This window comes from Hippichthys cyanospilos, chromosome 10 (genome assembly GCF_059441005.1).
Source record: "Hippichthys cyanospilos isolate Australia breed blue-spotted pipefish chromosome 10, RoL_Hcya_1.0, whole genome shotgun sequence".
Taxonomy (NCBI): Eukaryota; Metazoa; Chordata; class Actinopteri; order Syngnathiformes; family Syngnathidae; genus Hippichthys; species Hippichthys cyanospilos.
The window spans coordinates 13,289,741-13,301,547 of record NC_142378.1 but is presented as its reverse complement, the minus strand read 5'-3'; the positions used below and the strand labels follow the sequence as shown (position 1 = coordinate 13,301,547).

Here is an 11,807-nt window from a genome sequence, read left to right as displayed (position 1 = left end):
TTAATGCTTCACAAAATTATCACGCGAACCGAATCACACGTTTTGTGGGCCGGATATGGCCCGCGGGCCGTGCGTTTGACACCTGTGGGACCTCTGATAATGAACATGATGAAATGCATTTCTGGAGTATTGAAATTCACATTAAAGTGACATCATAGGGTTTTGAAGATGCAAGCAAATGTGGTCATTTTGTTTTACTTCAGCTAAAAACAGAACTTGAGGTTTGTTGCTCAACTGTCAAAATACAATAGCAGTTGAATATGTATGTCTTCATTTATCTTAAAAATGAATTCAAATGTAGTTTTGTCAGAAAAACTTATTTTCATAAATCAAAAACAAGGGGCTAATTTGTTAACTGAAATCCTGAAAAGTCATAAGAAAAAAAAGCTAATACAAAACTTTGTTATTTAACATCATTATTAAAAATATATCTCCAATTGAATGGCAAAACTGGGTAGCATATAATACTAATAAATGACAGTTAGCTGGATGGTCAGCATCTGCAAAATGTAACTACTAAAAAATTAACATGTAAACTAACTTTTTAAAAAATTCATCTATAACGTAACTATTTTGTTTTTTTATTTTGATTTTGATTCAACACAAGACGATAAATCTTTGTACTTGAGGGGCAGCGGAAAGATGAGAATCCAAGGAAAAAGAATCCCCCGCACACTGACATAAGCATTATGTTTTCACTTGAGGGAACAACACAAAAACCTAAATAAAAACAAAGTAAATTCTGTGTCAGTGTGCAGAGAAATCTTTTTCCTTGGGTCACTAAATGAGTTCCTGCTCCCTACAAGCACCTGAAGATTGGCCGCTGTGTAAGGATATTTCATAGAAATGTGAGAATATTTAATAGTGAGAGGCTGAAATTCCAAGTATTTGGACAATTTTAAATATTTTAATGACCAATCAACTACCAAAAATGGCTATCGTTACATAAGTATCGATTCTGTACATACATACAGTACATAATTATGTACATTGTGTACACACAGAAAGTGGCCAATTCATGAATTTATTTTTGTTGCTTGGAAGTGGGCCAAACAGCACTTGACTACAGAAAAATGGAAGAAGGAAAAAAAAACAAACTTTTTTTTTTCTTCTGACTCCCCAGCAGCTGTGTAATCTCACCGACTGCGGGTACCCTCCACCCCTACGATAACTCACTCTTGCTCGCCCGTTGCGCTTGATGCCAATTAAGAGTCTGATCTTAATCCTTATGTATTGATCCGTTTTGTCCGGTTCCTAAGGGCTGAACATATCATATGAGCTAATTGGAAACTACCATGCGTCGCATCAAAATTGGAAATCGAGCATTTACGATGATCGTGGAAAAGACATCATTCCAAATTTGATTATGTTGATTACTTTGGCTGAATCCTTATTTTGGACAAATAATCATACAATGGAGTGCGTGTGTGCATGTGTGAACGTGAGCGCATTTGGTGAATGTCAGTCTAAGCCTGCAGCGTGCCACAGTCAGCGCCAGAGCTCACAGCGTGATCCTGGCCGCTTAAGTAGACCCACTGACCCACTGCCTGCTCTCGCACTCCGTCTCAGGTCAAAGGCCAGCCGGCCCTATCGATTCCCCCTGTAAAGGGTGCTTTAACCCCTCCGCCCGCTCGCCGCTCTCCGGCCCAACTGCTTCTGTATGAACATTGCCCTCCCGAAAGCCCCCCAATTGTGTTCCGCGTGCCGATTGATCCGCTCGCTGTCCGAGGGGGCCGTCCATTCAGATAACTGACAACTACAAAGGTCCCTTCTTGACAGATCTTGTCAATATAAATTTCCACAATTGATAACTCATTAAAGAAAGCCGGAACATAAGGGGCCTTGCTTTTGAAAACATCTGCTAAAAGGCAAAATTACCCCCCCAACAAAAAAAGGACTGACATTAAGCAACATTCACCCCCCTCACTCCCATCTGCGCTTTATTAAACAAGTGTATTAAACAAGTGGCTCTCAACCTTTTTTTTCCACTGATGGACACTCTGTGAAATACTTTTTCAGTGAAGCACCCTTCTAAACAGCACAAAGCATTTGGGGATTTAAAACAGAGTACATCAGTGTCCATGTAAAACTACACAAAATAAAGTCATACGATGTTATGCAAAGAAGTCTCTACGACTCAATTTTGCACAATTAACTGATTAAGAATATAATATATACTGTTGGAACAGGTGACTACTTGTAATTTACGATAAACAAAAAAAAGAGTCCAATTCATGCAGGCTTCACGTTCCAGGTAATTTGCTCTTAGTTTGAAAAGAAAACTATTACTCTTTCTGTCACCAATGTACAACTGCGTATATATGCAGTGGGACACATGGATATAAAAGTTGGTTTAAGCCGCATTAAAAACAGCATTTAAAAATACCTGCAGAAACCTTGTTTAAATCTTACATACCCCTTAAGGCGGGGGCGTTCAAACTTTCGTTTTTGTTCGTTTGGGGGCCACAAGGTACAGAATAATGGAAGCCTGCGAGGGCCACTTTAAAATATTTTGGCTAATTTATTAAACTTGCTATAATCGGTCAAGGACGCAATTGCATATTTACATTTTCAAGTTATTTATGTTACAGAAAAGGTTTCTGTTATTAGCGATGAGGAAAAATATGTTGGATTATTAGGTTTGAATTGTGTAGTTTCTTTGTTTTTTGTATGTGATGAATACAGTACTTTTACATTTTTATTGTATTGCGATGTTGTAGAAGAGCCAAACTAGGGACCAGTGTGGAGAATTTGCATTTGTTGTCTCCACATGCATCCCATGAAAAAATGTCCCTATTAAGTAATCTTTATTCATTCATTCATTTATGATCATTGGTATGGCAAATGTATTTGCGCTAGAAAGTGAAGCTTTATTATTATTAGTGGGCCGTCTGTGGCCCTACACTACACTTACCGTCAATTTACATAGAAAGGCATTCACTATTAGGCAGCTGTGATACAACTATTGTAATATACATGTCTTCACCTGCTCACTGTTGTGACTGGCCTTTTGTCTTTCAGGCGCCATAATCCATGCATGTGTAAGCGGATCACCCAAATAGCAGCATCACTGATTTTTTTTTTTTTTTTTTTTAACCTACTGAGGGGAGGGCACATTGAAATCCACTAACTACTTATTTTCTCACCCTTCAGTCATCAAAGCAAGCTACTTATGTCCTGGTGATTATACTGTATGTTCTGGACTAAACCAAGTGCTTCTTTCTCATTACCGTTACTAAAGGATGCTGTACCTAAAGTAGCAGAAGTTAGACTCGTTCAGTTGTAATTCCTGTGGCAAGACGAAGCTTTAAAGCCACTATCCCACCGAGGGGCGAACAATTACGAGCGTTGGCTAAGGTAGCAATTTGTTGCCTTCTCATCGGGATTTGTTCAGGGTCGCAAACGTTTGACAAAATGTCACCATAGGTCATTAAATTGTCTCCAGGCGTATATGCGCCCCTCAGTGGAATAAAAAGACTTCATTCATTCAAATCTGTGTGCCTCCACACATTTAGACCCTATTGTTCTGAAAATGATTCTACATTTACAACAAATAATGTATCTTTGTTCCTCTGTCCGTGTCAATGATGTATAGAGGCAGGCATAACAATTACTGGAAATACTTTTCAACTAACTGCCAGAAGTATACAATTAGGTACCCTCCTGTTACATTTTTGTCTGGTGGTTTGCTTGAGTGGAAAATCTGGTGCCCCAAAAAGTGACTAGTACAGTATGCAATGATTAATCGATTAATCTGCATTTAATCAATTGTCAAGATATTCCATAACAATTCTTAATAATTAACCATCTTGTGGTTTAGTTGAAAAATCCTCTTGATTTCAGCCTCTCGGCATGAAATATTTTCCTTTTTCTGTCATTCTCCATGTGAGCGGACTTATGTTTGTGTTGTCAAAATACTGTAAAACATTTGCGAACATTTGCTTTAATTTATGAAAAAATTATCAATGTTTTGTTCCCTTTTTCTTGACACAAACCTGAATCTTAGTTACTTTATTTTATTGCAGTCAGTTTCAAATAATGTCTCGCTTATGAATAAAGTGAGGGAAATTAAAAGTTTTTCTCCGAGTCATTGATTAATCAACAAAACAATTGAAAAATTATTAAATTTATAATTAGTTGAAACATTGTTTCTTTTGTTTTGATTTTTTTCACATGGTATCATTTAATTCATTCGTGTAGCCGTCATTTTTTCACCACGCAGGGTGAAGTGTCTTTGTAAGCATTTGGCCACAACCAAAATGGTCTTTTGGACAAAGTTTTTGTTTTTGTTGTTGTTCCTTCGAGCATTTCAGCGCCAGTTTGAGATACATGACTGCTCTACCACAGTACAATTTATGCTACGGTGACATTTATCTCAAAACAGGACCAGTTTTTGACAAACACCAAATTCCACCAAGGACTGAACTTAAGCTCATCATCAATTAACATTTAATTTTGCAGATGCTTTGCCCGTAGCGATTTTAAGTCATTGAGCGTCATAATTTACCTCTTGTCATGTGGGAACTTGCATCAGCCAGCCAAGGAGGGAATTGAGACTTGACGAGGTGAACTCGGCCAAGACCTTTGCGGCCTTCCAAAAGGCAAATGGGGTGCCCGTGGCAGCAAATTGAGTCAGCGCCGGTGGTTCTGGGATGGGGAGGGTCACACACAAGCATACTCTTTGTGTGCCTTTAATCCCTCCAACCACCACAGCTTTGGCCAGGTTTCATCATGAAAGTGCCATGAAATAACTGCTTTTTTTTTCTCTCTCTCCTCACGCTAAATCTCCCCTAATCCTACGGGCTGCCGAGACAAAGGCCTCTGGGACCTAATCCTGGAGCTTTTAGTGGGGCTGAGGGGCTGGCCGACAGAGCCTCTTCTAAATGACTTATTTCTATCGGACACTAATATAGCTTGACAGCCAGGAACAGCGAAAGGAGTGAGACAAAAAGGCCAAGTTGGGAGGGTGGGGGTAAAAAGTCCACAAACATTTCACATATTTTCAAAGTCTGAGCTGTAGCTTATGTGAGTGATTAGAAAAAGTGAAATTCAAGTATTACTTTCAACTAATATATATATATATATATATATATATATATATATATATATATATATATATATATATATATATATATATATATATAGATTCTCTTTAAATACATGTAAAATACATGGAGGTAGGTCAAAAAAATGACAAAGTTACAGCATTTTGAATGTTGCTGAAATTAAAATCCCTGGGAAAAACGTGTTTAAAATTATGTCTTGCAAAGGTACACATTTATGGACCTTTATTTTTAAAAACTTGGATTACAATTTGAACCTTCTGGCTGCTGAGAAATGAAAAAATACCTTGATCAAGCTGTTTTTGTAGAAATCCCAAAAAGGAGATCTCCTCAAAATCAATCTTATTAAAAAAAAAAAAAAATCCGCTACCAATGTATTAAACCATGCAACAAACAGTGGATGTGCATATGAATGCAAAGTAAAATGACAATGTTGCCTGCTGTATTTAATGTTGCTGTGACATTCCTAATTGAGGTTGCTTTGAAGAAGTTCTCTACAGGTTTGAGTTGGGATTACTTTCACGCTGTGACAGTTTACCAGGGGAAATATTGTGTGCGTAAGCAAAACAACCCCCCCTGGGAAGATGGGAGGCAAGGAGGCTATTGCGGCGGGGCCGTCAAAGGCAGCGGCATGATGGGAGAACGAAAAGTGGGCTGAATGAGGAGAAGCCTGCTAGGCTGCATCAGAGATTAGCCCACCACATTGTTTTAATTGTTTTAACGCTCGCTTGTAGAGGGATCCTTGGCATAAATCTCCCAAGTTCAATAGTTTCAAAAACTTGAGCCCTGTGCAACCCCCACCGCCCCCCTCCTCATCCCACCTAATCCTAGCTAATACCTTTCTTTCTATTGGCTAATGGTTAGAAGGAGCCTGGCTAAATGCTTCTTAAATAGTGCCGGCTGACAATGCTCTCAAGCAGCTGAAAGCAACTGGGAGCTCCTGCACTGGGGATATTCGCTTAAACCGCGCTGGGAATTCCTCAAAAAGACAAGTTTACCATCTCAGGTAAAGTGCCTGTACTCACAGACATTCTTAACAATCACAACAATTTAAAAAAACAGAACGTTTGTTTGGCATGTTTGGTCACAGATTGGATGACGTTCATCCTGGTTTTTCATTTGTAGCATTAAAATGGGTTTTACCTTCCGATAACCCATTCTGTCAATATGCATCTTTCTTGAGCAAATGCTGCATGAGTCATTGGATCAGAGTGCCCAAAATCAGGCCTCGGTGCAAGTTGTGGATCACTTTTAAAATTGCCACCTTCACTTTCTAAACGCTAATTTAGACTCGCCTGCATCAAAAGGTTACCAGAGATAGGTTTTACATTTTGAGGTCACACAAGTTTCAGATTGATTTTTTTCAACGTTAAAAAAAAGTTTAATGAAAAAATGCCACATTTATTTCGATTTTATAATTGATTTTGGTTTGAACTTTACAGGAAATCATTATTTAATTGGTGTTAAATATTACAAGATGAACTTGTGAAAATCTGGTAAAAATCTGTAAAAAATCTGGACATCCCTGCCCAATACTGACATGGCTTCGATGGGTGTATATGCAGCATGTTCCCCCTGTATGGCGTCAACACCACGATGCTGCTGGAATTCCACCAGCAGATGGCGCCACAGTACAGAAGCCTCTACCCAGCGACCAGTCCCGCAGCGCGCACCCTGTCTGTTGCTGAGAGACTTGCAGGTACGCAACTCGGCAACAAGTTACGGTTTATGGAGCTAATAGAAATGTCTCTACTATAAATGGTCTTCGCTTTAAGGTGGCGTCTATAAGAAATTACAAACCGGGCAAGGTTGCTCGGTCACGCCACACGGCACAAAAGGCACGAGCTACCACTTCCTAAACGTTACTGCTTTCCGGTGAAATCCCGACCTTTATAAATGATTCTAATTTGCCATTTACTAAACTTTTGATTGCAAATATCTAGGTGACAACGCCCCCTTTCCACAAGCACACACCAAAAATAAATGTTAATTCAACTGGAACTAGTATTTAGACAGTAATATTCATTGTGTTGTTCATATTTTGCCATCATGAGGTGAAAGTACTTTGCCTGACAAAGCATCACTACAGAAGTGGTTCTCAAATCGGGGTACTAGTACCTCTAGTGGTACTTGAAGGAATTCCAAAGGGTACCCGAGGTGTTAAATAAAACAAACAAACGAGCAAAAACCCATTAAAAAATAATTTTTGAATTAATTAAATGTTTCAGGAAAATATAAGTTCAAAAAACAAATTTTATATTCGGTAGGTTATTCAAATGTATTATTTTAAAAACCCGGATTGTGCCCCATACTGGAATGGGTTGACCCAACTTGTCCCGTTCCACCTCTCATTATCTGTTAAGGATTTATTTTTGTGAATGCATCTCTACTACGATCCCAAAAGAGGACACTTTAAGTTGGGTATTTTTCTGTGGACAAATGTTTTTTTTTTTTTTTAATTATTTCTTTTTGAGTAAATGTCTGACACTTTATATTTATTATATTTGGGGACAAATATTTATTAACAATCAGGGTAATGATTTATTTTTGTGAAGAGGTCTCTACTGTAACCCCAAAACAGGATTCTTTGTGTTTAATATTTTTCTGTAGACAGATATTTATTTATAATTATTTCTTTTTGAGAACAGGTCTGGCACTTTTTGTTGATTATTTTTTTATGGACAAATATTTATTAATGATTAATTTAATGGTTTATTTTGTGAACAGGTCTCTACAGTGATTAAAAAACACTATGTTTAATATTTTTCTGTGGACATATATTTATTTATAATGATTTCTCGAACGGTTCTCACACTTTATTTTTTGTGGACAACTAAGTATTAGTACTGCAGAGTACTAACAAATTCAGTTAGATTAGTACTTCAGTACTTCAAATACTAAATGAATCAATTACTTTGGGTACTTAAGTAATTCCATTATGGGTACTTAAATAATTGATTAGTTTTTGATTACTAATTGTCTTGATAAGTAATTGATTACTTAAGTACTTACTTAGAATAATCATTTACTTTAGTACTTACAGTAAGTGCTTACTTTGGCACTTAAGTACCTAAAGCATTTGATTGCTTTAGTATTTAATTACCTAGAGTAATCCATTACTTGGGTACCTAATTACAAAAGTATTTGATCACTTTAGTACCTAGTGTTTTTAGACCATCCCTTTGACAGACACTTGAAAAAATATAAAAAGAAATGTAAACACGGTACTGTAAATTCTTGGGAATGAATGGTTGGATTTAAAAAAAAATACAATACATATATGACATTGGGATTAAATGAATTAAGTGTGAGTGTGATTATGGATAATACAATGGGTATAATGGGAGAGACACTCTCGCATTTTGTTGTAGTGTGGTGTGCAGTAATAATTGTATCTCTGTTCTAATAACTATAATAATACTATAATAAATTTGTGTCATGCACATGTTTGAAAAGGCTAAAATATGTTATTGTATTGAATCTAATTAAAATGTTTGTCCAATAATGTCCAGTGTTTTGTAACAGTGCTTTTTTTGGTCACTCGTCCAGATTACATACAGTATATATACATATATACTATACAAAGTTGATCAACGGTATTTTGGATATTTTTTTTATGGATTTCAACTGTAGTATTATGATTCAATTTCATAGCTTTGCAAAATGTATTGATTTTTACCAAGTCATTTCTGTCCATGGCACCAGAACTTATACTGGAGGCACGCTATGGGAATCAGCAGAAGCAGCGCCGCAGTCGTACGGCCTTCACAGTGGGCCAGCTGCAGGCTCTTGAGAAAGCTTTTGAGCAAACCCAATACCCTGATGTTGGCATGAGAGAAAGGCTGGCAGTTTGCATCAACTTGCCTGAGGCTCGCATTCAGGTCAGCTTCCATTCAACATGCATGGATTTGTTCACTTATGCTACTGCATTATTGGGGGGCAAACTTTTTTTGTTTTTTACATTTTTAAAAAAAAAAAAAATTATAGAAAAGTAAGAAATCTACAACTTAACTGGAATCCACTTGCAGGAAATTCAGTTGAACGGACATGATTTGGAAAGGCACACACGGGTCTAATGTCCCACAGTTGATCGTGCATGTCATAGCACTAACATCAAATGTCAAAAAAGTCAAAGGCGTTATCTGTAGACTTGTGTGACAGGATTATCTTGAGGCACAAGTCAGGGGATTGATGCAGAAATATTTCTGCTGCTTTGAAGGTCCCAATGACACAGTGGCCTCCATTATTCATAAATGAAAGACATTTAAACCACTTGGATGTTTCCTAGATCTGGCCAGCTATCGAAACAGCGACCAGGGGAGAAGAGCCTTAGTCAGGGAGGTGACCAAGAACCCAATATTCACTCTGTCAGATCCTTCCCAAAAGGACAACCATTTCTGTAGCAGTCCACCAATCAAGTGTATTCCAGTATCAGGAATCAACATACTCGTCAGGATAGAAAGAAAAAGGAATACCGCAATATACAGAGATAACCAGGATGATAACTTGGCTTGAGTCTGATTGAACGTTTCTAAAGAGACCTGAAAATGGCTGTGCACAGATGTCTCCCATCCAACCTGATGGAGCTTGAGTATTACTACAAAGACATATGATCAGAACTGCCTAAAGATAGGTGTGCCAAGCTTGTGACATCATATTCAAAAATACTTAATTGCTGCCAAAGGAGGCCCAACAAAGTATTAAGTAAAGGCTGTGAATACGTGTGTAAATGTCATTTCCTATTTTCAATAAATTCAAAGAATGTTGAAAAAACTATTTTCACATTGTCATAATGGGATATCTTATACAAATGTATTGTTTTGTTTTTAGTATGATACCATACAAGCTTATATAACATTTTGTTTTTAAAAGACTTGAAATTCTTTAAAGCAAACAGTTGTATTGTTCAATTTCAATCCTTCCTGTAAAAAACAAAAAACAAAAAACAAAACAAGTTCTATCTGAGTAGCTGTTCATTTTAAAGGCCGCCGACACAGAATGGGGGAATTTCCCACCTTCCGAAGTAATACCAGAGACATAACAGAAAACATAACAGAAGCCGGACAGAGGTGTGTGGTTACAGACTCATTTGATGTCACCACTTCTCTTTCCCTGTCATGATGAAAGTGATGTTTCTGTATTTTGATGTCGAATCAGACACCACTGCTGACATCATTTCACTGCCAATGAACTAATACAGTGGTTTTCAACATTTTCTCAACATTCTGGTCTGTGAGAAAATTGTGTCAACAATGATGACGTTCAGCTGCAAAAAACGTAACATAATAAACACATACAATATTTTACAAGTAAGTTATTATAATACCATTCAGCAATACTTAGCTTCATGTTGCAATTGTTTTGCTCTTAATTTGAAAAGAAAAATGTATCGTTCCTCTCACGGCATTTAGAAGCATTCAACTTGATTATCTGATGCCTACAGACATCTTGTTGAAATCTCATGTACCCCTGAGAACTGCTGAACTAATGGAACCAGCTGAAAAAAAGTTCAATGGGTGCTGTATTTAACCTTTGGACAGTATTTTAATCATTTTTGGGTCATTTTTATTCCACATCATTCTCGCAGTATTTTAGCCAATAGACACCCCTTGCAGTGTGATAACTAAGTAGTCATGCCGTGTTGAAATTTGACATGTTGTCACCATCTGGGTGAAATTTAAGCTCCTTTTAATGCTTTCCTTTTGATGTGAAATACCTTTGGTGTAAAGATCAAACGATTGGACAAAATACTGCACAAGGGTTATGCATATTTTGTCTTTTCCCTCAGGTGTGGTTTAAAAACAGAAGAGCCAAGTTTCGCAAAGGTCAAAGGTGTGTACCTCTCTCCAAAGACAAAAATAGAGTGGGGGCAGCATATGACAACAAGCTGGAAGAGGAAGGAGACAGACAAGGCAAGGACACATTATCCAGTGAAACAAACATCCCTGTCAGGCGATGTCCCATGTTGGATAAAAAAAGAGATCTTTGCCCCCGAACAGACTCTCATCTCATCTCCAGGTACCCCCCGCGACTTCCCTCCCCTCCACTTTTCTCTTTCATCCCAAGCCAGAGTTACAGCCACCCACCTTGCCAGCCGCTTTTTGGGTTGCTGTCTACAGAGCTTGTCAGTCCTCCAGAATTCTGGCCCTTCACCCAACAGCAAATCCCGGGCCTGGGGGCTCCTCTGTCAGCCATGACTAAAAACCATAGCCTCTCCCTTCAGACTGATTGTTCCAATAAAGCTGTGCCGTATCCAAACATGGGCAAGTAACGGTGGATTTGGGTCCAACGTGCACTCTGGAGACTTTGTGTGATACTTCTTATATTATCTATACATCTCTTACCATTCTGTAACCTTCACCTTTCAGCATATGAGGAACATATATTTATCAAATTGCACTGCTCCCTATTTGCAGTCATAATGATGACTTAAAACTGCTGTGAGCAAAAATAAACACATTAAAAAAGTATGGTAATGTATCTGTGTTTTTCTATATATCACTTTTTCAATTTTGTTTTTTAAACCAGGAATATTACTCGTGATGAGAACAGTTGAATTTAAACATGTTTTCTACCTTTAAAATCAACTGTGCCAAAACACATTCCACAATTTACACAGTATGCTGATGTTATCTAATGTATTTCACAAGGACATTGGAAATACTTAGTGTGCAATTGTGCATATTATATACCATGAAGTGATGCAGCTATTGAGTATTTTTGGTAATTGGGTATCTACAGAAA

The 11,807-nt window shown here is 37.6% G+C and overlaps 1 protein-coding gene across 1 annotated transcript; it reads left to right on the top strand.

Moving 5' to 3' along the window:
* Positions 1 to 5,968: 5,968 nt before the first annotated feature.
* On the top strand, positions 5,969 to 11,533 carry dmbx2 (diencephalon/mesencephalon homeobox 2). Its single transcript, XM_088425991.1, has 4 exons — positions 5,969 to 6,069; positions 6,629 to 6,762; positions 8,769 to 8,944; positions 10,852 to 11,533. Exons 2-4 carry the CDS (start codon positions 6,630 to 6,632, stop codon positions 11,332 to 11,334), a joined length of 792 nt encoding a protein of 263 aa, XP_088282117.1. The 5' UTR covers positions 5,969 to 6,069; position 6,629; the 3' UTR covers positions 11,335 to 11,533.
* The last annotated feature ends 274 nt before the right edge of the window (positions 11,534 to 11,807 follow it).